At 35.7% G+C, this 27143-nt stretch overlaps 6 protein-coding genes across 6 annotated transcripts; 3 read left to right on the top strand and 3 right to left on the bottom strand.

The window, feature by feature from the left end:
* Positions 1 to 55: 55 nt before the first annotated feature.
* LOC135836670 (heterogeneous nuclear ribonucleoprotein U-like protein 1) lies at positions 56 to 11215 on the bottom strand. Its single transcript, XM_065351642.1, has 17 exons — positions 10961 to 11215; positions 8876 to 9699; positions 8610 to 8797; positions 8444 to 8538; positions 8223 to 8365; positions 8044 to 8137; positions 7852 to 7964; positions 7114 to 7392; positions 6910 to 7032; positions 6710 to 6838; positions 6380 to 6545; positions 5988 to 6209; positions 5795 to 5906; positions 1623 to 2265; positions 1362 to 1533; positions 918 to 1270; positions 56 to 679 (listed from the first exon to the last, which is right to left on the bottom strand). Exons 1-17 carry the CDS (start codon positions 11082 to 11084, stop codon positions 503 to 505), a joined length of 3957 nt encoding a protein of 1318 aa, XP_065207714.1. The 5' UTR covers positions 11085 to 11215; the 3' UTR covers positions 56 to 502.
* Positions 11216 to 11356: 141 nt separating this feature from the next.
* On the top strand, positions 11357 to 12412 carry Prpk (TP53 regulating kinase). Its single transcript, XM_065351646.1, has 2 exons — positions 11357 to 11735; positions 11821 to 12412. Exons 1-2 carry the CDS (start codon positions 11543 to 11545, stop codon positions 12306 to 12308), a joined length of 681 nt encoding a protein of 226 aa, XP_065207718.1. The 5' UTR covers positions 11357 to 11542; the 3' UTR covers positions 12309 to 12412.
* Positions 12413 to 12471: 59 nt separating this feature from the next.
* HDAC3 (histone deacetylase 3) lies at positions 12472 to 14422 on the bottom strand. Its single transcript, XM_065351644.1, has 3 exons — positions 13575 to 14422; positions 13310 to 13497; positions 12472 to 13222 (listed from the first exon to the last, which is right to left on the bottom strand). Exons 1-3 carry the CDS (start codon positions 14277 to 14279, stop codon positions 12808 to 12810), a joined length of 1308 nt encoding a protein of 435 aa, XP_065207716.1. The 5' UTR covers positions 14280 to 14422; the 3' UTR covers positions 12472 to 12807.
* Positions 14423 to 14757: 335 nt separating this feature from the next.
* Positions 14758 to 17903, top strand: LOC135836671 (uncharacterized). The gene is made up of 2 exons (XM_065351643.1): positions 14758 to 15111; positions 15399 to 17903. Exons 1-2 carry the CDS (start codon positions 15016 to 15018, stop codon positions 17787 to 17789), a joined length of 2487 nt encoding a protein of 828 aa, XP_065207715.1. The 5' UTR covers positions 14758 to 15015; the 3' UTR covers positions 17790 to 17903.
* A 922-nt stretch (positions 17904 to 18825) lies between these two features.
* On the top strand, positions 18826 to 19661 carry Ssb-c31a (single stranded-binding protein c31A). The gene is made up of 3 exons (XM_065351641.1): positions 18826 to 19093; positions 19184 to 19364; positions 19438 to 19661. Exons 1-3 carry the CDS (start codon positions 19034 to 19036, stop codon positions 19518 to 19520), a joined length of 324 nt encoding a protein of 107 aa, XP_065207713.1. The 5' UTR covers positions 18826 to 19033; the 3' UTR covers positions 19521 to 19661.
* A 468-nt stretch (positions 19662 to 20129) lies between these two features.
* S1P (membrane-bound transcription factor site-1 protease) lies at positions 20130 to 25051 on the bottom strand. Its single transcript, XM_065351640.1, has 18 exons — positions 24623 to 25051; positions 24402 to 24553; positions 24161 to 24331; positions 23968 to 24082; positions 23682 to 23902; positions 23420 to 23604; positions 23235 to 23351; positions 23021 to 23158; positions 22773 to 22949; positions 22521 to 22698; positions 22234 to 22448; positions 22035 to 22161; positions 21710 to 21951; positions 21439 to 21641; positions 21210 to 21365; positions 20997 to 21135; positions 20816 to 20926; positions 20130 to 20738 (listed from the first exon to the last, which is right to left on the bottom strand). The coding sequence occupies exons 1-18, from the start codon at positions 24846 to 24848 to the stop codon at positions 20477 to 20479; spliced, it is 3135 nt and encodes a 1044-aa protein (XP_065207712.1). The 5' UTR covers positions 24849 to 25051; the 3' UTR covers positions 20130 to 20476.
* Between the last annotated feature and the right edge of the window lie 2092 nt (positions 25052 to 27143).

Genomic DNA, 27143 nt, shown 5'->3' with positions numbered 1-27143 from the left:
TTTGCTCTAATAAAAAAGTCACATTAGAGCCAAAATGAAATAAATAAAACGATGGTGTAAATGAAGGAGATGAACTCGTTTATCATAAATTTTATAATACAATGTTTTTTTATATAAAGAATTACGATGTAACAACTTGACAAATATTTCACTTCACTTCGCTGATAAATGTTCAATATCAATCAACACAATAATTTTTGTACGAACATACAAGCGAGAAATAAGTACTCCTTAAATAAATTAATATAATACATTGATTAAACAAAAAAAAAAGAGGTTCGAAATTTCATTCAATTCAAATATAGTAATTTGTACAATGAAACAAAAGTGATATTCTAAAACATATTCATACGTCTAGAAAATATAAAACGAAATGAAAACAAGGCTACAATATAAACCGATTCTAAAACACAGGCTTTTAGTACGACTAAGTACAAACAATACGAGGAGAAACAGTTACAAAGAGAAAGAAAAAACAAGGTTGGAATGAAGACTTCAGTTTTCATTTATTAGAAGCCGATGTTACCGCCGATGACTGATTACCTGAACCGCCAGTCGATGATCCGCTGGCACCTCCGGTCACCGATGGTGGCGGAACAGAAGTCGACGGTAAACCACCAACTCCACCGGTCGAGGCAGCCATTGCGCCGTAATTATAACCATAAGCCGCCCATGCATTCTGTGGATTAGAATAATTTCCATTGGCATTCTTTAATATTTATGATTGGGCGCACTCAAAGCATTTTTTTTTTCGAATAGAGCCCAGGTTTATTTACGACCTCTTTTTTTTTGGTTTATATATTCACAGGTGACAACGATCAGTAATCCATGCATAGAACCGTATGCGTCACCCAATTCGGTACCCCTGGGCTCTATGCACACAAACCGTCACAGAAGAAAAGTTACTTCCTTCTTACCTGCTGTGTCCAGCCTTGTTGCGCTAATTGGCTATAATATTGGGCACAATATTGCGCGTAAGCGTTCGCGTCATAACCCTGTGTTCCGTATCCTGCGGTATTGTATCCTTGCGTATTATATCCGCCAGATGCGCCCGATGATTGTTGCGTCGACGAATTACTAGCTGATTGACTAGCGCTAGCTGCGGTTGCAGGTGTGTTCGAAGAATTGCCGGAATTTGAATTCTTCGCATTTTGCTGCGCGCCGCCCGATGATTGCTGCGATTGTGGATTCTGTCCGCCGGCTTGGTTTTGTTGCTGTTGCATTTGCGACCAATACTGCTGCATTTGTTGAGCTTGCTGAGCGGTGTATCCTAGAATATGAAATCATCGTGGTTTTTTTTTACACGTTAGGTATTTTGAATTACATATAATAATACGAGCAAATGGATAGAAAAAAATCACCTTGATATTGAGCCCAATTTTGATAGTTGGCGGCAGCTGCTTGATTCCAACCACCTTGACCATACATGCCCCAACCAGATTGGCTCACTTGCGAATTACCGTCATTTTTACCGCCATTGTCGCGTTTATCAAATCTACTCGATCCTTGTCGCGGACCTGGACCCATTTGATTCTGAAAACACGAAAAAAATTCGCTCGATTAAAGCTCCAAGCTCGAGTAAAAAACTCGCTCGAATTCGAAAACCGTCAACATCAACTTACTCTATTATCTCTATTATCTCGTCTAGGAGGCCCGCCTCCACGTCCGCCGTAATAATCCGAGTTGCCTTCGCGTCCTCCTCTATTATAACCACCCCCTCCTCGGGGTCCTTTTCCCGGAGGAAACGGTCCAGGTCTTCCGTTACTGCCACCTCGGCCACCGCTGCCACCTCTTCCTTGATATCCACCACCGCCTCGACCACCTCTACGGTCGGCGGAATCTGAGAATCTACTGCGACGTTTTCTGTCGCCGTCTTCGCCTCCGGAACCGGCGCCGTCGTCGAACGAATCATCATTATTATCCGGTTCCACGCCCGGTGGAGGTATACCGCGAGTACGATCGTAGTCTTCCGCACTGGTATCGTCTCGTCGTTTACCGTCGTCGCTTCCGTAACGTCCTCCTTTACGGTCGTAGCCCATTCCAGGCTTACCCATCATCTGTCCCATTAGTGGATTCGGTCCGCCGCCACCAGGGCGTCCACCCATTCCAGGGGCCATACGGTCGCGATCGCGTCCGCCACCGCCGCCACCCCAACGATTGCCACCCATCATCGGACCGCTGTTTCCGTACCGGTTGCCCGGCATTCCGCGTGGTTCGTATCGGCCTCGGCCGCCGCGGTATCCATCTCGATCATCGTCCGGACTTCTGCATTTGGCGGCAATGAAAAAGAAAAGCAAACGAAAACAATAGTTTAGTTATGAGATCCAAGTATTTGAAAGTAAAAACATGCTATAGGAAAATAAAAAGAGTAAAGAGGTTAACTTTTTTAACGCCTCGTGACGAGGGTTTGTGTACAGTACCTGGACCTCTTATCCTTTTTTAAATATCATTGATTAGTAATTAGCTCGTCATTCGATAGATTTCGACTTTATGGGTAAATGTAGAAGGCATCATTACATTGTATTATCCTCGAGTTAGATATTTCAGTATAGGTGAACGAGGTTCGTTTTGAACCAATGAATGAAAAATCTAACGAAGCAGTGAAAATGTAAAATTGGAAATGTTTTGAAGTGTTGAACGGAGGCAGGGGGGGGGTGTACATGAACAAAAATGTGAAATTGGGTGGTTGAAATGGAATTATATCTATCGATAAGCTAGCTTAAATTCAGCGTTTGCCACATACCTATAACCTACCTGTTCTACTCAATAAAGTTCATATTACGATGAATTAGTGATTATTTGAACAGGGTAATTATTCTGTTTCCATAATACAGAAAGTACGGGGAATTAATATGTATTCGTATTTTATAATTCATACTCGATTCAACGAATACATTAGTTACTGCAATTGCGACTATGGTGCGTCGAACTTATGAATCAGATAAACAACACAAAAATACTTTTAAAAAAATACGAGCGGTAGGATACGAACAGATCATACACTAGATTGTACGCCAACATGCCTGATGCATGTGTTATCTGGCCATCTGTGTTTAAAATTCGGATTTTAACATCATCAAAATTTGAAATACCAAAATATTTCTGAAATAATTGTTGTATGTATTATTCAATCTTGACGTAATGTACAGAAAATGCTGAAATGAAAATTTAACGTATTACCTACCTAGTTCTAATCTCATATCATTGACTTTCATTTTTAGATTAGAACCTAAGTACATATTCCCATCAATCGATATAACGCATCAAAATGTGCTTACATAACACATTACAAAATTTCAATGATTCGTAAACGTTTGTGTAAAATCTAGCTCGGTTATACACACTTGGTAACGATTTTTAAATTCGAAGCAATAATTTTTACAAAAGAGATCTTTGAAAAATTAATGCGTTTGATAATTTTGTCTGAAAAAAAAATTCAACTAAATAATTAAGTATTAATAAAAGATCTCTGAAGCACTATTGAGTTATCCAGCTCGTTGACATTCTCATCTTAATCACGATGAATCTCAAATTTTGATATTTTCATTCTCATCATTATCAACGATTCTATTCATCGATTAATTAGCAACGGGGGGGGGGGGGGGGGGGGGTTAAAAGTTTATACTTAGCGAAGAACTTCTTCGAACGAATTATTAATATTTTGAATTAATTTAATAATTTATCGACTTCCAAAAGTACCTAATCTACTATTAAGATGAAGTTGAATATTAATTTCATGGCTAAAATACTCGTAATTAAGGAAAAGTAACATCGATAATACAAATAGCAAATTCGGGAGCATTTTGAAAATTATTTCGTTCAAACTTCGAATCGATGAAATGATAAGCAATCCGTCGATTGCATTGTTCTTACGAAGACTAAATGCTTGCTTTGCTAATTTTTCTTCGAATACAATACATCATTCTATTCGTATAATATGATAACATATCCTTTATCGTTTCTATACATCAACCACCGTTTTATTCCAATAATCATGTACGTATTAACTACTCCAAAACATTCCAATTTTACATTTACACGTACAACGATGGCATTGCTGAAGCTCGTAAAACCTACATATAACTTCTCATAAGACAAGGTATTTTTTAAAAGCCCTTGTCACACAATATTTCGTTACAACAGGTTCGCATTATTCGAATCATAGCGACCGGTAATGTTCACTTACCTGCGAATAATTCACTATAATATAGGTACTTTTAATCGAACTTCTCAACGGTAATTTGCGTATATATGTGCTATTTTGGATTTACAGTAGTAACTCATCGCAATATAAATCATCATTCGCTATGTGAAAAAGAAAAAATATCTCGTCGAATATTGGAAAAATAATTAATTAGCATCGATTAGCTTCGGGAATCGCATCGTATAATAATATTATCGTATTTCAAGCAACGATGCAGCGTACTTCAATCATTCGATCAATCAACGATGTAATATTTAAACCGTTTTAGCATGTGAAGTACGTCATAATGTAGTATTATGGTCGTCGCGGCGACGCGACATTTAGAGTAAATAAAATTTTATTTGGGTCATCGGTACCTGTTTCGATTGTAACTGAATGAACGAACCAAGAAGTGTAGAGCGTACCACCGTCACATCGCAGTGCGTGTAGACCATGGCGTGCAACATGGTGCCCACACCATCGAGTACATCCTTGAAAGAAACTTAAAAAGCTGACGACGCAGTTTCCTTTGGGAAAACCGAAAAACATATATCGGTAAAAACGAAAAAAAAAATAACAAAGAGTGTAGTATTTCAGAAAATATTAAAATCTTCAACAATCGACGCAATTTCATCTCTTTAGATCAATTATTATACTGATTCGTTGTAATTGTTTCATTACAGCTAAATTTCATCAACGTCAATAATAATACTGCGTACCTATGCTGTCAAAAAAAAAAAAAACTGCAACCATTCACCAAATAATGGTCGATTTTCACGATTCAGTCATCATTCGCTCGAAGCGATCGTCAAATTGTTTTGCATCAACGTGCAAAAAACAATACTGCTCTAAACGATAAAGAAAAAAAAATAACTACAAAAAACGTTCCTTACAGGCTTTATCGAACGTTTGGCATTGCGATGAGTTCAATTTTCGCCTAAATATCTTCTTATTCGCCCGACACGGCCAATAAATAAACAACACTGGATGAACGAAGCTAAAAATTTAGCAAAACAAATACGTATTTAAATGGTTTATCAATTAAGATTACGCGAGAAATATTTTTAAAGCTTTTCTCCGCCGGTTCATACCGTTTACGAATGATTTGTATAGGAAGCAGCGAGGCGGGTAGAATTCATTCACTTCTATTGCCAACTACATATTTGAAATATGTATGCGTTATTAATCCCCGCATTTTTTTTTATCGCACTGTAGGCGATAATAACTCTGGTAAAATGGAAATGAAACAAAAAATACAGGCAATGTGCATTTTTTTCATTCTCGTTTTCGCAAATACCGTCTTGTCGTTCGAAAATCATCTTGCGATAATGACTCGTCATATTGTAACGGGATATCGAGTGATAAAAATCATTAAAAAGCACATACACGTGCATATTTTATAACGAGCTTTGCAACATTTAAAAAAATCTTATTCGGACGTCATATTCGATTGGTTAGTTGGGAGCATTCTTCGTTTTCGAGAATCGTATTCGATTCGGATTTACTTACGACTTGTGATATCCATCTTTACAATAAAGTTTCAGAAGCAATGACGAGAATATCATAGAAATATGAGAAAAAATACATCTAAGAAAGGAAAAATGGTCGTACCTGTCTCTCCAATTACGTCGATCACGATATCCTCCCGGAGGCATTCTATCCATACCACCTCGAGGGGCCCAGCCACCTCTACCCATCGACGACGGAGGTCCTCTATCCGCCCCTGTAAATACAAATAATACACATAAACGTTAATATCGTTCCAGAATTTCCAAATTTCAATTTTAAGTAAATTCGATCTTACATCTTGGTCTAAATCCTCCCATCGGCGGTCTACCATACGGTTGCATTCTGTCCATATGATCGCGACCACCGAACCCTCTGTTATAGGGACGATCGTCGCGAGGCCTAGAATCGCGTCCTTCTTTATTGTACTTCTTAACGACTTCTTCAGCTTCTTCTTTGTTCAAACCGACAAAAGATACGTTGTTAAACAATTCGCCTTCTTCTGGTAACTTGAAACCTCCTACATTGCAACAAAAAATATCCAATTTAATACGCTAGATCGAGTAATTTGAATTAGCAGTTTTGATCTAAATAAAGCTTATGAAAAATCGCGGCAACAAATCACACTCCGCGGACTTGCAGTTTTATTAGGGAGTATTTTTACTCGTTATGTATGCTGAAAATATGCACCTTTTAATTCTAACAGCGAAATCGATGTTTCTCTAAATGCATTATCGTTCCATTTTTCTAACATGCGTTCGTATTCTTCTTCGTTGGGTATTATTACAATCGCTATACGCGTATAACCTTCGAAATTACGCATTTTTCTTCTTTGGATCGTAGCGATTACGTTCGGCTGAATTTTCACACACACAAAAACACGTTTAAGTTATAAGCATGGCATGGCCATTCGTCTGCGCGATTATTTCGCCGCCAGTCAGCGTCATCAGCCTGATCGACTTGGACGCCGAACCGAATTACGACTAAATCCAGACGTAACGATTATTAACCATCGCTTACCTGATCGAAAATATAATTCCTCCAGCGAACCGAAGCCAAATCTGTAAGGCGATTAACGCATCTAGTGCATTTTTCAACCAGCACGTCTGCAGTGTCCTTGAAGTAGGTTTGAATAGGTTCGCTGAGTACCTGTGGCGAAAACCAAATGAATAAAAAAAAAATGCATTCGCTTTTCTTACTTTTAGGCCTATCGAACCAACCTTCATTTTACTAAAAGCGAAGTCGATTCCGATAACATTGTACATTTTTTGCGGATGCGATTCGACGTGATTTTTCACCCAAGTCGTTTTACCGCTGCATGGCAAACCGCACATCATGATAACCTGCAAGGCAATAAAACACAGTTATTTCGTATCTCATTAGGAATCGTGAGTCGAACAGTTAACTTGTTCAAAGATCATCACCTCGCATTCGGTCTTTTCTTCGGGTTTTTTAGGTCCCTGAATTCGTTGTTCTAACGGAACTTTGGCTGCCCACTCGAAATCTTCTTTGAAACTTTCATCGGTATTCCACGCTTCGAGTCGGTCTCCGAAATTCACCTCGAAACTGATATTTTTACTCAAAATGTGCGGGAAAAGGGCCTTATCTTCTAACGAAGACTTGGGCACCTCGAATGCAACTTCTTGTTTGGTGCCATTAAACGCGTAAGATATTAAGACATTTTCTTCATTGCTGTCAAAATCCTATAAAAAAAAAAAAAAAAGATAAATACAAAATAAATAATCTATTATTTGACAATTTGCCCCATTTCTCGGGTTTGAATGCAATTATGATAAGCATTTATGAATTTTCAAGGTCAACGAATGCAGCGACACTGTTGATAAAATAAAACGATTCATCACGTCATTGAAAACACTTGTCATGCAATGAGAAATAATTATTCTCAACTGCAGAACATGTGTTAACAACAGCGTCGAATTTAAATTCATAAAGCTACACATGGTACACAGACCAGGAGTCAGTCAGGAATACATACAAGAATATCACGAGTCACTGACACTATATCCTATTCTTCTACCGAGTAGTGAGATTTGAAAGCTTACATTGAATTTCGAATTCAAAACGATTACAATGCAACGGTTTAGGATTTTTTTACAACGAAACTCCTTCCAAAATGAATAAAACAATAAAAAAAAACTCACAAGTAAACATCCGATGACGTCTTCGGCATTAAACGGTTGTCCATATTCTTCGAACGTATCATTCGTGCATTTTTTACCGCTAGAATCGTATCCATACGATAGAGAAGTTTCTCCTACGAAACGAAAATAAAAGACAAATTGAGAAAATCAACGCAGAATAAAAATACTCGTTAAGTATAAAAATATACGAACCAAGTTGAAGCGACGAATAAGCTACAGACCATCCCAAACGGAACGAATAAATTTCAAAGTCATCGTACATGGTGACCGGGCATTTTTCCAACAACTATAAAATTATTAAAATTTCTCGTTAACAAATTTTTACTATAGTTTTACGATTGTGAAAAAAATCAATAAAAGTAAATTCGTACTTTAACTTCGTAGTAAACTTTTCCAGAATTGAATCCGTACGTGCTACGAGCACCTCCCCACATGTACATAAATCCTTGCTCAGCGAGGGGAACAGCACCGACGAAATTTTCTTTATTAATAACCAAATTCAGGTCAGAATCGTCTGCAATTAGAATAATACGTCAGTCAAGGGTATAAAATGATAGAACGATAATTCAATTAAGAAAATAGGTCAACGTACACCAAGACAATAAAACAGAATCTTGATCGTAAGAAGGTTCATCATCTTGTTTGGGTATTTTAGCAGGTCCTTCGTAATGCGCACCAGATTGATAGCTGTAAAAGAACCAACACGATACAATTTCGTCCTAAAAATTTTTCTAAATGCAGTATCACCGATAACTTACTCATCGCCTGAAGGACTAGGCGAATGCTTCCGTTTTCTTTCTTCGGGTTGATCGAATCGGCTCTTTCGTACTCTTCGTTTCGGTTCCTCGGCTGGCACTTCTTCGGCAGGAGGTGCCTCGGGAGCTGATTCTTTCGGCTTTGCACTCGATTCATCGTCAGAATTCCATAAAGCATCGTCCTGAGAATTCTGTTTAAAAAACACGATATTAATATTGCTATTCACGTTCTTGTGTATAAAAAGTAACATTTTAGAGAATAAATTTACCTCAGATTTTTTAGCTTCACTGTCTTCCTGAGTAGTGTCGGTATCCATTTTCTCAGCATCGTCAGTTCGCGGTAAAGTTTCATCATTACCAGTAGAAGATTGGCTGATATCGTTGAGTGAACTTTTATCTTGGTCCATCGATTCGTCAAAATCTTGGGTTTCTTTAGTAGAATTCGAAATACCTGCCGTATCTAAACTAGCTTCTATGCTACTTTCATAGGGTAAAGTATCGTTGCTTACATTCTGTACGCCGCTATTATCGAGGATTTGCGTCGCATCACTGGGATCTTTACACGAATCTTCAACTTCCGATTGTTCGGCGACTTTGTCACTAACTTGAGGCAGTTCAGGTTCATCTTGAACTTCCGGTGACGATTCTTTAACGAACTGGTTTTCTTCTACCGTTTCAGTTTTGTCATTAGACTCGTCACGCGAATCTTCCTGCTGCGAGGTATCGTCCTGCTCTGGCATGGTTTCTTGTTCTTGTTGAGCGGCTTGATTTTGAGAGAGGCTATCTTGAGACTTTTCTGATTCGGATGCGTTACTGTCTTCAGTCTGAGATTTTGCGAGCGAGTAATCAGAGGCGGTTATTTCGTTGGCAGCAGGCGCCGAAAAAGATTCCGAATCTGTGTCGTCAGCGACGTTATTTTGCGGTTTAGAAGCAGCCGACGTTATAACACTGAAGGCTCTTTCTTCCGAGGCTGCGGACGTTGCTTCGCGAACTGTTGTATTCGCACTTTCCGCTGTCTCATATGTTAGACTATTCTCCCCTCCTGATGACTCTTCATTTTCACTTTCCTCGTCTTCTTCTTCTTCGGGTTCTTCTGTGAAAATTTAAAAACAATCACAGTAAATAATTTGCCGTTCGAAGAATCGACGAATTTTACGTTATACTCGAAACTAGAGTATGAGAAAATATCACCAAAGTATATAAATAAATTCACCAGAAATACTTTTCTTGAAAATTCAATTACGATCGAGTATGAAACACGTTTCAGGGCAAAGTCATAAAAATCCCATAACAAAATTATCGTCGATTTTGATTAATCCAATAAGGTCTCAAATTTATAACAATTTTACTTTTTTTTCGACTATAAAAAACCTACACGTTTAAAATAACTTCGAGAATACAACGAATAGTAAAATAATTGAAGACTATTTTCGTAAAAATAAATAAAATACTTCGAAACTACCTTCTCACCGTGACAACGCGGCAAACCGACATTTAACCTGCATGAATATTTCAACTGATAAGTAATTCACTGATAGCAACAACATTACCCGCTCATGAAAAATGAAATTGAGAATTAGATGCGACACAACACAACTACTATCTCATTTTCGATGATTCATGATTTCACTACATCACTAACATAAAATATTACCCAAATAAACAGACAAGTGACTGAACTTACAGCTTTAAATGGTTAAAAAAATGAAATTTCACAAAATTTAGATGTTGAAAATGAAACGAAGAGACCAGTTTTTGAAAACATTTCTAACTAGTTTCAATGAGAATCTCATCAAAATATTGACCAATTTTGTAATCAAATTTCCAGGAAGATAACTTTTTGAGAATAGGTTAATGCCTAAAGCGTGTTAAAAATTCAAATTTCGAGCAAGTTGCGTAAACAGAAGTCAACAAGAGTAAAATGAAACACATGTCGTTATATAATTGTGTTTTCAATCTGAAAAAGCTCAACTTGAACATCTTAGGAGAAAGACTATAAATAATCACGCTTCTTAAACAAAAGCGTTATTACAGCGTTGGGCCTAAAGCATACTTTCATCCTAAGCGTGTAATCAAGAAAACAAGTAATGTATCAACATTAAACGATGTATTTAGGCCTAAATGAATTCAGTAATCGTGATGAAATGAAAATCGACTGAAAAGTGTCATATAATACCGATTTCAAGCATAAATATTAAAAAGACGCCAACTGGAGGCGGAATACAACAATGCGAGCATACACCGAAAGTATGATGTTTCATACATATTGGCTGAATGAATATTACAATCAAATAGATGTAGTATTATCGAGAGTTGACATGATATATAAATGAGCGATAATTTATATGTTTTACCTTCTTCTTTTGCGATTGCCTCTTTTAATCGGTCCACCAAGACGGGCTTATTTCCTTTGGTGTCTAGCCCGCGAGCTTGTAACTCTTTACGTAAATCAGCAACTTTTAATTTATTAATATCCATTTTGAAGTCTTACAATACAATTATTTAACACAAATGACCAAAAAAAAAAACGATAATATCAATTTACAAACATTATTAACCAAAACAAACGCTTTTCAAAATTTAAAAGCTTCGAAAATGGAAAGCACGAAAACAAATTGTGAAAAAAATCACAGAAAAAATGGAGCCGAATCAAACTAACCGACGCACGCCGAATCGTCAGTGCTGCTCCGTATACTTCCAAAAATTCTGAAGCGTTTCATCAGTGTTGTATTTTTACCATTGAAAAAAATTCTTATCAAAGTTCGATGTTTGTAATTTGTAATCAATCAAATTTTATCATTGAAGATTCAAGTTTGTGAATTTTTTCAAAGTTTCTTTTAAAAAATGAGGAGTTCTGGTTAGATTTACGAGAAAATTTGTGTTTTTAATAATTGAATTGATCTTGTTCTTTCAACAGAAAAAATTATTGTCGTGAAATGGATGAAAATTCAGCTATTCTATTTAAACAAGGAGCCGAAGGAAGAATTTTCAAAATTTCTTACCTTGGCAAACCGGCAATTTTAAAGGAACGTTTCAAAAAGAAATATCGAAATGAAGACCTCGACAATCACTTAACTAAAGAACGAATACGAGCTGAAGCGAAATCAATTTTAAAATGCAAAAATGCGGGTATGTAAAATGTTGTAAAACACTTTCTTTCGAAGGTTCATGAAATTTTGCTCATTATGATAACTAATAATTTCTTCATCAACAGGTATTCATACTCCTGCCGTTTACCTGGTAGATTTCGAAAAACGGCGTATTATTATGGAATTTATTGAACGCAGCGAGACAGTTTCCGATTATATTATTAAATTTTCCAAGAATGATAGCAAATCTATTAACGAAGAGCTGACCCGACTATCTAATGAAATTGGTCGTACCATCGGAAAAATGCATGTCAATAACATAATTCATGGCGATTTAACAACTTCGAATATTTTAGTGAAGTATTTAAACGATACAGAATACCATATAGTTTTAATTGATTTTGGACTAAGTCACATCAAGTCATCAGATGAAGATAAAGCTGTCGATCTTTATGTTCTGGAACGAGCTTTAACTAGTAAACATAATAATGTTAGTTGGTTTTTTGATAATATTCTCAGTTGTTATGCCAAGTATGATAAACTTAACGAAAAAGTTGTTCGTAAACTATCTGAAGTAAGAAGTCGAGGGCGAAAGAGAACGATGGTTGGATAACCCACATTTTTTTCATGTCATTCACGATATCACATTTCCTTACAATGGACTATTCGTTTCGTTTTCAAATGTATTATTTAATAAAAATACATTTTTTTATTATTCTTCATTGTATTTTTTAAATTCCAGATTGATTCATAAATAATACCAAAATATTACAAAATAATTTTATACACAAAATGTATTTACAATCATTGCATCATACAAAAATATAAAAGGACATATGTAAATCGAAAAAATTGAAACTTTTTGTAGGTAGTCATTTAAAATTGAGAAATATTTCATGATGAATAATTACAGTAAAACAGGTATTTCCGATAAATATCTGGGCATTGGTAACATACTCGTCTATCTATTACAAGAAGGCAAATTTCTGTCTCGCATACAGAGTCATTTTTACTAGCGCTGAAATTTTTCTATTTCAAAAAATATTGAAGATGATTTGCTGCCTTAGTTTGCAAGTTTCGATAAAACAATTCCCTAAAATTGTTTGTTTTTGTCACGTTATTTCCTCGACGACTACACTTTTATCTTGATCTTGCTCATCATCGTAAAATTCATTAGGCGGATCTATTCGTTTATCTTCTTCTAATTGAGATACTCTTACATCCGGATCCAAATCGTCGATCATTTTAGATTCAAAATTAGGCAAAAGATCTCCTGGAGTAGTATGCATTTGAACACTAGGAGAATGTTGAATCATTTTCAAATTATCGTAGGCATGTTTCACTATTAGATCCAGGTATTGTTTGGAATTAGCATTTTCTTGTCTAGTAACAACTTCCGGGTGAAGTTTGAAATCTGGCGCGAAGTAGGCGTAGTAATCGTTCATAGGTAATCTATTATCAATGTCTTCATCAATTAGTAAACTTGTTTCGTAGGTCCAACATCTAGCGACATTACGTAAAGTGTACCTAAACAAAATTGCTCAGCATTAGTCATACTTCAAGAAATCAAAAAATCGTCAATTCGATCATAAGCCTTCAACAATATCTACATACCCTCCTCCACCGACAGCTAGAAGTGGGACATTGAGATCACGAACGAATTTTACACATTCACCATGTCCTTTTGTACTTAGGCTAAAACAACCTAATCGATCATTATCTAAAGAATCTGCTCCGCATTGCAAAACAATCGCCGTAGGTTGGAAAAACTGCATGACGTATTCAATTACTGGTTTGAAAACCTATAATGACAATAAAAATATTATAAAGTACCCATAAGGCCTACTGTCAGTTTCTGAGTTGAAATCATAAAACGTACCTGAACATAACTCGTGTCATCGATTCCTTCTTTCAAAGGTACATTCACAGAATAATACCGGCCACTTTCAGCGCCTATCTCATACATATCTCCGGTTCCTGGGAAAAAGTAGCCACCGAATTTGTGGAAAGAAACTGTCATGACACGATCAGTCAAATAAAATGCTTCTTGAACTCCGTCACCATGATGAACGTCAATATCAATGTATAATACTCTCGGATGATATTTCAGTAATTCTAAAATGGCAATTACTATATCGTTAACATAACAAAACCCCGACGCTTCGGATTTTTTGGCGTGATGTAGTCCTCCAGACCAGTTGATAGCTATATCGCAGCAATTATTGTTCAATTTGGTTGCACCTTCTAAAGATGCTCCAGTATACATAGAACAGAATTCAAACAATCCTTCAAAAACAGGACAGTCATCTCCAACATTGAAATGGGATAAATCTTTGGTGAAGGTTTGAATGTTTTGAGGAGTAACCTTCTGCAGAAATTCTATGTATTCGTCCGAATGAAATCTGAGCATATCATGGGAGCTGGCTTTGTAAGGCCTATATATCTGCATCTTTTTGTACAAACCATAATTCAAGACAAGACTGTTGATCACGGAGAGACGATGAGGCTTCATAGGATGTCCTTGTCCATAGTGGAAATTACCCACATCTGGATTAAAGAAATACGATACTACTTTGTTGGACATTTTGATGTTGAATTAAACAGGAAATGAAGAAGTGTTTCGTCAAGAATTCACATTATTAAAATATTTTCGTAAAGATAAAAAACCAAACACACTCATAATTATCAAAATCACTCACCAAATTTGTTTGGTTAAAAAAAAAAAAAAAAAAAGTTGAAAGCAAAACAAACGATTTTGTTTTTTGTATTTTTACTACGGCCACGCTGTGTGATTCGATTCGAACGAACGAATAGCGATGCCATGGGTCATTGCCCTCACTCGCCTTCGCCTTCATCCTTCATCCTTGCCCTTCACTTCAACAGTCCAAACTTTTTGTAGGCCTTTCTTCATTTCTTCAGTTCCTGTTCTTCGATGTTTAGGCAACTTATTTTACATCAGATAAGTTTTTGCTCATATTATTTATTTATTTTTGTTAAAAATAAGGATGTTTATTGAAGAATTTTATTTTTTAAATCAAACGAGAGTTCCGAAATTTTCTTTTTTCTGAATTACTTTGAAATCACTTCAATGATACCTAAGTAGGTACATTGAGTTGTGAGTTACGTGAATGAGAGATTTTCAAATCATCATTTTAATTAATTCCCTTGGTCCACTATCTTCCGATTAAAAAAATGAAACGATTTTTCTCGTTATAAATAGTTGTAGATAGATAATGTTATTTCAGTTGGTAGTTGGAATAAAACAACATGGATGCCATTTCTAGTCAAATTTATATATTTTCATTTCTCGCTTACATAAAATGAAAAATGTATTTTCTTTTTTTCTTACATTTAGTATTTTTCAAAGACATTATGCATTTCATAAAGAATCGTATTATGGCGATCCTTACTCAATGGTAAATTATATTTGCATTTTTTTCATCACGAAACAATTGATAGTATTATCCAAATTATTTTTTGTCAAACTTCAAACAGAAATATCCAATTTGCTTGTGCTTGTCTTGTTGCTGTGCTACTAATAAAAAATGAAAAAAATGATCTCGACATTTCTCTAATTATTTAAGCGCATAAACATCATTATGCTTCAGTAATACCTAAAGTAAAAAATATATATCAGCGATAATCCGATTTGGCTCTTTGAAATAGGTATTTTAAAACATTATTATTTTTTGTTTCATTTCAGGAATATGTGGGAAAATTTTCCACCGTAAATTTGACCAAAGAAGATATATTATTCGCAGACTATATTGTCGATATGTTAAGAAATACAAACTATTCCACAATAGATTTTGATGCACCCATGACATTACCTTCAAGGTTCCGACATCTATACGAAACTGGGGTGGAAACAGAATCCACCAGAAGGTATGCAACTATTTCAACAAAAAGTCCCACGAAAGAGAAAATGTGGGATCTTCCGCAAAATGATAATCTCCCTGATACCAATGATCTGTATCCAATGCCAAACAGTATTTCGCCTATATTCCCAGTAGCAGATACTAAAAGCTCCAGACTAATGAAAAAATCTACCTGTAGTATTTTATTAGATAAACATGAAAGTAAATGTCACGAGAGAATACAAACAAAAAATGTTGTATCATTATACACGAAAATGAGTGAAAATGGGTGGAAAAATTCGGCAGAAATAATGACCCGGAGTATTGATAATAGAAAAAACGAAAATTTAGCCACTGAAAGATTTACCACGTATCAAACAACAGAAAAATCAATAAATAATACTTTCGATTTCACCACAACTCGAAAAAGAAGATCCATTCCGTACCCATTGAATTCAGATTCTGGACCATGGCTCACCAGCAAAGAACAAGAACAAATGTGGGCACTAAGAGGTACATCCTTATTAGATTCTGAAAAATACGACTATCCTTTTCCATATGATTTTGATAAATGGCCAGGATGTACAACCAAAGATTTAAGCGATCCAAAAAATACAATTCAAATTTACGAATATGAAAATGGTCACGTCAGAGTTGAAGGAATTTCAAAACCTGGTTGGAACGAATTTCCGTGGAAGCCGACTGAATTTACAACTAGGTATCCTGCATATCTACGATTAAATAAGTATTTAACTTTTTTGACCAGACCATGGTATGGGTACTATTCAACATTGAGTCCAACAATGTCGATTAATTGGAATAAAAAAACAACTCGAGCGTGGAGTAGGTATACTTTTGCAAATATTTCACGGAAATCGAAGTACGATATAGAAAAATTGAAAACGTCTCAAAAATGGATAGTAGACCTTGGGTCACCTGATTGGAACAGAACAATATTTCCTCCTTCCTCAGTAAATACATGGAAAAGAACATGGTGGGGTGGAGACTGGTATTTAACAACGGGTAGGCTTTCAAAACTGAAAGCTAATTCTAGTTATTTTCGTAAAGCGAATGCAAGTTCGTCAAAACCAACTCTACATCCTACAACATCGCATGCCTACATTTCAACTCAATTGTCTTCTGATGCTTCAATGCAACATGAAAACAAGGAAAGCACAATTTTACGCCCTCGTAAACCAATTTCCAGTAAATCAACCCCCGGTTTTGGATTTTTATCCATATCACCGACATGGTACACGTACGTAAAAGAATTATCTACCGCATTTCCTTATTCTAATGCCTCATGGATATCTGAATGGAGCAGAGTGTGGCACGCGGCAGTTTCTAACGCAGCCTCAAAATCACAATGGGCACGCACGTGGAAAAACGAAATTTCTATCCCCTTATATACGTACGCAAAAACAACATGGTCGCCGCAATGGTTTCCCAAAGAATGGTTTAACCAGCGGGAAAATACCACTACATCGGTTTGGAGGAGAACTTTTCATATGCAATCAAATCAGTCACAGTCACCGCTTCGGAGAGGAGGAAATTTCAATCAGCGGAATGTGGAAAACCCCCAAGACTGGAGAACTACATTTAAACAGAATATAGGTGGATGGTCGCTCCCAGCATTGACTAAAGCATGGGCAAACCAATGGAGCGGGGGGCAATTGGCTGGACAAGGTAAAAATCTATACACCCAACACCCTTATTATCAGCAGCCTTATTCGAATCAGTGGGAATCAGGGAGGTGGCCATCTTCAGGGAGTGGAACATTTTCCACAAAATCACGGAGTCCTTGGTCACAACAGTATGGAGGAGTACCTACCTGGACTGACGGATGGAAAACTCAATGGAATAGGCGGCAGTGGAGTCAAACTCCTTATACAAAACCATATCAATATCAACAGTATTCAAAGCAATGGAAAGGAGGGCAGTTAACACAATGGAATAGGGAAAATTCACATCTATGGAACAAAAATTGGCCAACAAAACCATACCAGGAATATTCAAATCAATGGAAACACGACGTGGCGCTCTCACGGAGTAGGACATGGTATACAACGAAGTTACAACAATCGTACTTGAATCAGAGAAGACAAAATGTAAACCAATGGAATGCAGGGAATACCTGGGCGAAACAATATACAGGTGGATGGTCACAAGCACAAGCATGGACAAGAACAAACGGGCCGTCACTCACATGGAACAGAAACTTGTACACAAATTCATAAGAGATCACAATAACCACGAATGATGACATGTGTTTTAATTTTATGCATATTTTGTCGTTTTCATTCATAATCACTCATAAATATACGTTTCCAGTTCTGCAAATTTCTCACTTGGCTTTGTTTTCCCCCTTTTTCCTTTTCAATTTAAAGAAAATAAACTACTGGTTCAAGTTTTAACCACAAAAATTGGAATTTAAATTTTTATAAAATTTCGAATTTTGATGCAGTGTCAGCGTTGGCAGCCTAGCAAAATTAATTTGAATTTTGATCAACGTTTGACTCCCCCCTGCCCTTGAAGGCTTGAACTCGAAGTTTTTTAACATGATTTTTTAGGGGGAAAATTGTGATCTACGGATACTAAAGTAGGTACCTACCACATAACTCGTATAAAAACTAAGTAAATCAAATCGGTCTATTCTAATTTTACCATTTTAATTTTCAATTCTTGACTTGAGGAGATAATTACGAAATTTGCTTGCTCGAAGGTAAGGAAAATGGAAATAGAATAGGAATAGGGAATAGGTACCTAAGGCTAAACCTTCGAAATCAAATGAAATTATTTGATACAAACAAAATATGAACTTTGTGCATATATTGTATGCAAGTATTAAACACATCGAGAAACGATCTGAAGTACCGAAGAAAAATTGAAAAAATATACAGTTTATTTTCAAGCATTTAAAAATTTTTAGGCTATATTATTTTTTAAAACGTCGAGTGTCGAGTTCGAACTTTCGAAGTTCGAACTTCGTAGATCAAAATTTGACATTTTTCCAACGTAAACGTATTAGGCCTTCCGCCTTCGTCTACTGCAATCATTTGGCCACGATTTTTTGCTGGACTGGGCTCCATCGATAATATTGAAATTAAATTTGAAAAAAACTTTAAAAAAAGCTAACAACCCGCCCAAAAAAAGAAGCATTTTGCTAAAGAACGAATTGGTCCATCCGTTTACGTTCTCGACGAACTTTAACCGTAACCATTTTTTTTGCCGGTTTCGTTAAAATTGTTCCGCCTCCCTCCGCTCCGCCACAGACGCGTCAACATACCCCATACCCCACCGCATTGCCATCTTGTGTTTTATTTTAAAAGTGTTGAGTTCATTACGTTAGGTGTTCTGTAGTTCTGTTAAATCGTGATATTCGTGATTCAAAGGGTGAAAGTATAGCTTTCAAAATTATTTAATAAATTAAGCAGAGTTATCGAGTTTTACCGTTAATTAAGTTTCAATATCCGTTATTAATATGCCTAAAAACAAGAAACGTAGTTCCTCGTCTTCAGATTCAGATTCCGGCCCTGATGATGTGTGTTTTTCTGAGTTGAATTTTGTACAGTACCTACTGGTATTTAGAAGATATTGATCGGTAAAGTATTAATATACGTTCTTTTTGCAGAGAAATCCTCCAGCCAAAAAACTTGCAGCCGCTCCGTCTAAGAAAAAGACAAAAGATGAAGACGAAGGTTTTCATTTAGGAAATAATCGTTTTGTGAAAGTACGAGAATTTCGTGGCAAAGTGATGGTCGATATTCGCGAATTTTACGAGAAGGACGGTGAATTGTTGCCAGGAAAGAAAGGTATGATTTAATGCGTATTGATGTTTCACGGTATAGTGAGAAAATATTGATTTTGGAATTGGAATTTTTTCAGGTATTGCTTTGTCTGCTACTCAGTGGAAAAAGTTCAAAGATATGGTGAATGATATTGATGAAAAGTTGACTGAAGTAGCGTGAATAATGTCGTGTTCCTGTTTCTCAAAGAATTTCGTTTGTGTTGTATGAATAATGTCCAATTTGTAAGGAAATTGTTTTCGTGTATCGCGTACTGTTCGGTTAATTTAATTATATTTTTCGTAATAAATTTCGTTTAACGTATTTCTTAGTGTTTCATTGTGAACAAACATGTTACGAAACGTACCGGCATTTTCTTTACATTATGTTAGCGGAGAATATAGACACTGGAACTACAAGATGAACAACTGGTGGGCACAGACGTTAGGGGATCCGGTAAAAAGTTATTTCATTCCCCTTACCGCGCCAACACCCGCGTCGTCCATTAGGGAAACGACGATCAGCGCCTCTAGCGAGTAAACCACTGAAACTATTACTTCCCCTTGCCGCGCCAACACCCGCGTCGTCTAGTAGCCGCCAGTTGGAAAACGACGATCAGCGCTTCTACAGGTACCGTTTGGAAAAACTTTTCACGAAATTTTACGTGATTCCCCTTACCGCTGTGACCTGCAGTTGTTCATCTTGTAGTTCCAGTGTCTATAGCGGAGAAGTACCGATGTTGAATACGAAATTTTTTATCAGCAGAAAATCTATACTTCACGTTACAAGAAGTAAAAATGTGTACACTTTATTGAACTTTGAAAAAAAAAAAAGGCACATAAACGTAAAGGATCACATGATTACATGTCTTCAACATAAGATATTACTTCTAATTAGAAAATCCTTCTGACATTGAAAATAATTCAACGAGTACATCCGTACATGACAAAAAATAGAAAAGCAAAAACAATTCACACATAATATTTACACGAAATGACAAAGCAGTTGCTAGAACCAACTATCACACAGGTATAAAAATATCAGCAACACACTTAAAATATCTTAGAAATAATGGTAAAAATCTAACATGAAAACAATGAAAGTTGCATACTTTTTCCACATAGGTACATGATACAAGCTCAAACCGACGGTACACGTTTCGCGTGAATAGCAGACAAAAAACGTTTGAATTTGACTATTCGTCTTCTTCGCGGTTTCTTTCTGTACTTGAAATATCTGTAGATTACAAATACGGCTCCTAAAATGATCAAGAGAACCGCCACCATTGGTAACAAATCGACGTCCTCGTCAACAGTATCGTTGGGTAAATGCTTGACTCTAAAGATTGGTAACTCCATATCTATATCGATTGATAATAATTTTTGCGATTTGTATAAATTCCTGAAAATTTGGATCAAATTATAACTCCTATACGCAGACTATTATGAACATTAATCTTCATTTTAGAAAAAACTTACGCGGGGGCAGATTGATTTAATGGATTTGGATGGGACCAAACTAAATGTGGACATGCCGGTAATGGTCTGATTTTAATACCTTCTAAATTATCTTCTAATACTTTTGAATACCTGCAAATAAATTAATATTTTTGAAACATGATGGAAAATTGACACAAGCATCATCACGAAGCAAACATACCTATGTAACTGATTTCCCTCCATTCGCTGAGGCAATGAAAATTCGGTTTTTTGAAGCTGTGCATTATCATTCTTAAATACAGAAGGTAAATGACTCGTCAAAGCGTATTGAAGGATGGCATCCAGCATCCAAAAGCAGTCTATAAAATTAGATTACCATTAAGTACAGTAATCATAATTTCAAACTTGTGTACACACAGCCATGAACAAATACCTTCTACACTGTTACTATTATCCAAACAATTCGAGTCTCCGTACATCACAATTCTTCCACCATAAGTCGTTACTTCACCAACACTAGAAGTTTGAAAAAACCCGAGAATAGGAACTGTATCTTGTGCAGTGGAATCTTTGTTAATGATTGCTTCTCCTACAAAACAAAAAAATCATGTTCATGAAATATTCACGTAATTATTCATAGTTCCTTGATCTGCAATACACACCTTGATCTTTCAACTTTTTAGATATCAAAATTCCGTCATCAGGAAATTTCACGATGGAAGCACCCGAAGCATAATAAACGCTGCGATCTTGCAAAGAGAAATAGCCTTCATATATTCGATCACCAAATGCGACGGACCATGTTGATAGTAAATCGTTTAAAGCAGGTATGTTTGAACCTCCGGTATTAGGCATCCACCATTGTCTACGTAAAAAGGAAAATTTGTATTCAAGTAGCAAAATACCTGTATGTTTTTAAAAATTATTATTTACCTCGTATTTTCATCAAAAAATTTAATTTTTTTCATAACAGTCGTATTATACCAATCAGCAAATACAATCACAGACAATCCATTGTCGACGTCTTTCTTTAATTTTGCAGCTTCTTCAGAAAAAAATTCCTCTTCTGGGTCTACTATTAATAATGCTCCGTATTGCGAAGCGTCGAAACATGTGTATGGAGTTCCTAATACTTCTATATAATACCCTGAATTTCTTAAATGTTCGTACATGTCCTATAGCAGAAAATAACGCATGCTCAGAATTAATAGTTTTTGAGAAAGTTGAAAAATATTCAATTCATCTCTTAAAAAATTACTTTGAAATTAGTATGAATGTGGTCAGCATTCCAGTCTAAAGGATTAGTCTTCTTATTCAAATCATCTCTGGGAAAATATCCAGGAGGATATCTCAAATTGTGATACTGATCCCATAAAATTCGTTTTCTGTAAATTCAGCAGAAACATGATTACACAAATACCGACAGTATCTACTGTCAACTGATGGTCAACACTTACGATCTAGGTGGCGTTGCAATTATATTTGCTTTTATAAGTAATTTTATTGTTGATTTTTGAACATTGGTTTCATTGTCTGCTGCTGGCGATTCAACAGTAAGTTCGATATGCCCATGAGCTGAACCACTCCATGAAGCTGCTTCTTTACTCACGGCTAAACTCACAGCCAACCATCCAGACCAAGGCCACAGAACTTCTGAATACGATAGTGAAACCTGAGCACGAGATGAAAACCATTTTTTTAAACGATTCTTAATCATTTTGCCAGTATGCCAACTGAATCCTACCTCAAGAAAGTGCCCATTTTGAGGTATATACGGGTACCATTTCGGTTTTTCATTGATATATCCGGTAACACCCATACCGTTCAAGATTGTCACATTAACAATAGTTGGAATACCTCCAAAATAAATTGGTTGCGTACAATACGGCCACATATACTGACATTCGCTGAGATCAATATAACTACAACAAAGATTTATGTTAATTTGGCTCGATTATACATTGATATAAGAGCTATAAGTTCAGGACATCGTTACCTCGGACTAAAACTAGCTTGAGGCTTATAACTATTGAGTATTTGGTAAGCTCTAAGAACATCTAATTTTCCATGTCCTTGTTCAAACATTCCGACTTTTGGCAATCTGCGCGCCGACGCCATTAAAGCTTGCTTCATACTAGCAGGATTGATAAGGTTAGAACGATGTAACACGCTACTGTAATTAGAAAAAATTCTCAATTACTTTCTCAAATTACGACACAGTACACGACTTATTAGATATTTTACCTCATTAGAAGAGTCACCGCACCAGCTACTACAGGAGATGCGACGCTTGTACCGGATAACGAACGACAGCTTCCCTTGATACTAGAACCAGCAACTGATGAGCCATAAGTAACAATATCTGGTTTCAGTCTTCCGTACCTATTTTCAAATTATATAGCGTAAAAAGAAGAGGTTTCTTCAAAATTATGAGTAGTCTGTTTGAAAACTTATTTACCCCTGTGGAAGTTCCCAAGTAGTCATTCCACGCGAGGAAAATTTAGCGATTTGATCTTCAAAGTTTATCCCACCCACACCAATTACATCCATTTGATCGCCAGGATTGTTCAAAGTCCTACAATTAAATTCAAAATAATACTGCAAGGCAAAAAACAAATACACGAGTTTACGGAAAACACTTACCCATAAAGAGGGCCATCATTACCGATGGCTGAGATCATAATAACCCCATTTGCCGTAAGTTCCCATACCTTATCGACAAAGGGATGATCCATAAAATCAGGACCGCCAATACTTAGATTCAATACGTTAATTTTTTTCAATATGGCATAATTAAATGCATCCAAGAACCAAGACGTATAAGACACCTAGAAAAACAACAAAATGTAAAGCATTATTTCTCAATTATTCACAAAAGTTTTCGTTAAACACATTAATTACTCACCTGCTTATTCGTAAATACTCTAAATACGTATAAGTCAGCATCCGGAGCAAATCCAAGACATTCTTTGCTAGAAGCGATGACTCCAGCTACAAATGTTCCATGTCCTAAACCATCTTCCAAAGTATTTTCATTAGTCCAATCAGTTCGTTCTTTAATACGACGAAAATGCGGATGAGATTTTGATAACCCGGTGTCAAAAACTGCGACTTTTACACCAACACCTGAAATCAACGGAAGATGAAAAAACATTTTCTTTTTGGTGTAAAAGGCACACTTTTGAGCGTACCCGTGATTCCCATAGACCATAAAACATCGGCTTGTAGAATTGTAGTGATTTGTTTAGGAACAGCTCTCAAAAGTCGTCTACCCAGATATCTGCTAGCTGAATGCCAGAATTTTTTCTGTATAATAAAGCAACATTAATATTTTAATATCAAAATTTGAAAGTGGCTCAGGTATAATATGTATATTGTATTTACTTGATTTAAATTAAATCGGTGCGCCTCTTTTGATTCGGTGGAGTTAGATTTGTTTTGTTCTTCCGGTAAACTGTTGATTGTACGTTGAACGATTTGCTGAGGAGTAATTCTTTTTACACATGGATGATTTTTTAATGCTTCCAGACCATTTTTAGAATCGTTTGGATTAATCTAACGAAACACAGAACCGTTCAGTAAATATGTATGAATTTTAGCATGGAAATGAAACGACTATACTTACAAAAACTATATCGAAATCACTAGGATAATCTTTAGCTGGGTTATTGCGTTTTATAATATGCCAATTTTTGATATTCGATCCATTTAGAGCAGCAGCAATGAAGTTCTCTCTTGTTTGACTGAGATAATAATTCTTGAAACCGACAATATACTCTGGAATGAAAAAATACCAAGGGATGAAAAACAACTCATTACGATGAAAATAAGTATCGTAGAACTTACCATTGTAAACAACTTTTGAAGTGAATTCTACACCAACTTCAGACGACACATTCGCATAAGTTTTAGGAAAATCGAAACACGAAATTATGAAAATAACACTGATAAAATACGAAGTGATTTTTAAACTATTTACAAAGTATGACTTTTTGAACGAATAAGTATTATTCATACGATAAAATATTTCAAGTATCATTTTTAAATGGAGGTAAAAACCTCCACTTTCCATTAGACATTAGTACTACTTAAAAATTTTGCACGAGTAAATCGATAACATCGAATTTCCTGAGAAAGTGAGAAGTCTCGAATGATACAAATCACTCCTACAACGTAAAATATGTTGAAGGAATAATGATAAAAATATGAACTTTTCATCTGTTCGAAAAATTTTCACTCATGTGTTCGCAATTTTCTTGTACTTGTTTACGAAAATTCGGAGGTGAGATAAGAAGGACGATGATCGAGAGCAGCAAATTATAGGAGGAATGAGGAGGTACCGTCTACTGTCGTTCACCCGATGTGTGAAGTTGAAGTTGAATTTTTGTTGAATCAGTTGATTTTCATTTTTCATTTCATTTTTACTTTACTTTTTAGTTTTTGTGTTATATGTAGATCACTGGATCATGTCCCACCAATTATCACAAATATCGTAATCATTAAATTTTTCAATTTTGAACTTTTGAAGTACATACCTAAACGGCTATAAAGTATAAACCTTTTTACGAAAAAATGTTTTTCTAATATAGGTACTTGAATCTTGATCGAATTGACGACCGTACGTATTAACTATTAATTAAGCTATTTGAAGGCTAAAGCTAAATTTTTTGATCTTTATTTTCAATTTTTATTTCATTTCATGTTCTCGTCCTCGTCTGCAATCTGAAATAGTTGGTATTGTATACTAGACTAGGGATGATTATGATCATCGGATGATAGATTTCCAGAAATTTATGTTTTGGAGAGTTTCTGAAAATTTATAGGTAGGTATTTTATATTTCTTTAAATAATATGAGGTAGGCCGTTGGCTGGGTAGGCCATACTTATTTTTGAAAAAATGTCAGTTTGAATTTTGAAAATGTAATTTTATTTATCAACTACCTTACTAACTACCTATAATAACAAAAAGTTTTCATTTTCCAATTATTTATATTACATTTACAAATTTTTTGAAATGTTCCTTCATTTTAAACAATATTTTTTATACATATTTTGCAGAAATCGAACGCTCTCCCATGGAAATTCATGGATTTGAAATTTTCCAGAAATTTCTTCTCAATTTTACATTTCCAGAAAGCTTCCGTTGAAAATTTTTAATCATCTTCATCTCTATTGCATGCATATTGCATACCTATTACCTAGTTCATGGTTGTTCAAATTTTTGTTCTTTGAACAGTTTGAACTTCATTTTATGAATGCATCTTTCTGATCTTTCAATTCATTTTTATTTAATTTTGGTTTTCAACAGCTATATAGAAAGTAGAAACAAAGAAGTCGGACTAGAGATGTGCAGTCTGAAAAGTGAAAAGTACTTTTCTTTCAATGAAAAGTTGAAAAGAAAAGTTCCTACTTTTCACTTTTCAGTTTTCCCTAAAAAAAAAAAGCGAGTGACCAATCAATTTACTCATCAGAGATCACTGACCTCATTGATGAAGTCAAATATCAAGTTGCACTCTCTCTACTCCTCAACCTTCGCAATTCAGCACCCATTTTTGATATTTTTCACCACGTTTTTTTCAGAACTGAAAAACCCAAAAATGTTGGAGGCTCTAGAAAGGCTCAAAACTACCACTATTCGATTAATTAGGTGGAAAAAAGTGATTTTGTTTTTTTGTGTGTTTTAGATAGGCAAAAAATACACCAATTTGAAGCTCTTGCAGAGAGCTTTAAAATGAGACTCACATGATTTACTTTTCACACTTTTCATTTCACCAAAATTACTTTTCTGAAAAGTGCACATCTCAAGTCGGACGAAAATGAAATATTCCTCGCATATGTACCTCCTCATTCCTCCCATAATTTTCTACTATCAAGGGGGGAGCAGTTCAGACTCTTTGAACAGTGCTGCCATTTATGAATATACAGCAGGAAAATTGAAATGAATTTAGTAAATTTATTTTTTTTATGATGTTCGCACTGCAGTGGACAGAAAATTTTTATTTTATTTTCAAAATCGAATCGAATAATATCATTGAGACATTGATTCATTGAAAGTTGGAATGATTTGATCATTTCAAGCAGTGATGAAAAGTCTTGGAAAAGAAGCTCATCATGCTCATCAAGTATTCAGTTCACTCACTGGCATGGCGCAGGCGGTAATAAAATTAAAAATGCTTACAAAGTTACAATTATTCAACGTTGTGGTTTTATTGGATCAGATCAGACTATGATCAGACATTCAGACTTCATACCAGCTGGCCGCTGGACCAGAATTATTGGAATGGATAATCAAAGTCAAAGCAAAAACGGAAATTTAAGCGTAAATTTTTGATAAGCTTCTAGCGATGGTTGGAAGACTAGGTATATT

The sequence above is a fragment of the Planococcus citri genome, chromosome 2 (genome assembly GCF_950023065.1).
Source record: "Planococcus citri chromosome 2, ihPlaCitr1.1, whole genome shotgun sequence".
Lineage (NCBI taxonomy): Eukaryota > Metazoa > Arthropoda > Insecta > Hemiptera > Pseudococcidae > Planococcus > Planococcus citri.
The sequence above is the reverse complement of the archived record's forward strand: the minus strand, read 5'-3'. Positions and strand labels throughout refer to the sequence as shown.

What these genes read in the sequence shown, in the direction of transcription:
- LOC135836670 (XM_065351642.1), bottom strand. Translation starts at nt 11,084, where the DNA reads ATGGATATTAATAAATTAAAAGTTGCTGATTTACGTAAAGAGTTACAA. An exon ending in ACGTCATCGGATGTTTACTT is followed by an intron (nt 7,393 to 7,851) that starts GTGAGTTTTTTT and finishes TTTTTTTTATAG; the next exon opens with GATTTTGACAGCAATGAAGA. An exon ending in CGACGTAATTGGAGAGACAG is followed by an intron (nt 2,266 to 5,794) that starts GTACGACCATTT and finishes CGCCAAATGCAG; the next exon opens with AAGTCCGGACGATGATCGAG.
- LOC135836671 (XM_065351643.1), top strand. Translation starts at nt 15,016, where the DNA reads ATGAAAAATGTATTTTCTTTTTTTCTTACATTTAGTATTTTTCAAAGA. An exon ending in ATGGCGATCCTTACTCAATG is followed by an intron (nt 15,112 to 15,398) that starts GTAAATTATATT and finishes GTTTCATTTCAG; the next exon opens with GAATATGTGGGAAAATTTTC.
- HDAC3 (XM_065351644.1), bottom strand. Translation starts at nt 14,279, where the DNA reads ATGTCCAACAAAGTAGTATCGTATTTCTTTAATCCAGATGTGGGTAAT. An exon ending in ATGACACGAGTTATGTTCAG is followed by an intron (nt 13,498 to 13,574) that starts GTACGTTTTATG and finishes TTGTCATTATAG; the next exon opens with GTTTTCAAACCAGTAATTGA. An exon ending in CTAGCTGTCGGTGGAGGAGG is followed by an intron (nt 13,223 to 13,309) that starts GTATGTAGATAT and finishes AATTTTGTTTAG; the next exon opens with GTACACTTTACGTAATGTCG.
- Prpk (XM_065351646.1), top strand. Translation starts at nt 11,543, where the DNA reads ATGGATGAAAATTCAGCTATTCTATTTAAACAAGGAGCCGAAGGAAGA. An exon ending in TTTAAAATGCAAAAATGCGG is followed by an intron (nt 11,736 to 11,820) that starts GTATGTAAAATG and finishes CTTCATCAACAG; the next exon opens with GTATTCATACTCCTGCCGTT.
- S1P (XM_065351640.1), bottom strand. Translation starts at nt 24,848, where the DNA reads ATGGAAAGTGGAGGTTTTTACCTCCATTTAAAAATGATACTTGAAATA. An exon ending in AATGATGGCCCTCTTTATGG is followed by an intron (nt 23,352 to 23,419) that starts GTAAGTGTTTTC and finishes ATTTAATTGTAG; the next exon opens with GACTTTGAACAATCCTGGCG. An exon ending in GCGGTGACTCTTCTAATGAG is followed by an intron (nt 22,950 to 23,020) that starts GTAAAATATCTA and finishes TTCTAATTACAG; the next exon opens with TAGCGTGTTACATCGTTCTA.
- Ssb-c31a (XM_065351641.1), top strand. Translation starts at nt 19,034, where the DNA reads ATGCCTAAAAACAAGAAACGTAGTTCCTCGTCTTCAGATTCAGATTCC. An exon ending in CAGATTCCGGCCCTGATGAT is followed by an intron (nt 19,094 to 19,183) that starts GTGTGTTTTTCT and finishes TTCTTTTTGCAG; the next exon opens with AGAAATCCTCCAGCCAAAAA. An exon ending in ATTGTTGCCAGGAAAGAAAG is followed by an intron (nt 19,365 to 19,437) that starts GTATGATTTAAT and finishes GAATTTTTTCAG; the next exon opens with GTATTGCTTTGTCTGCTACT.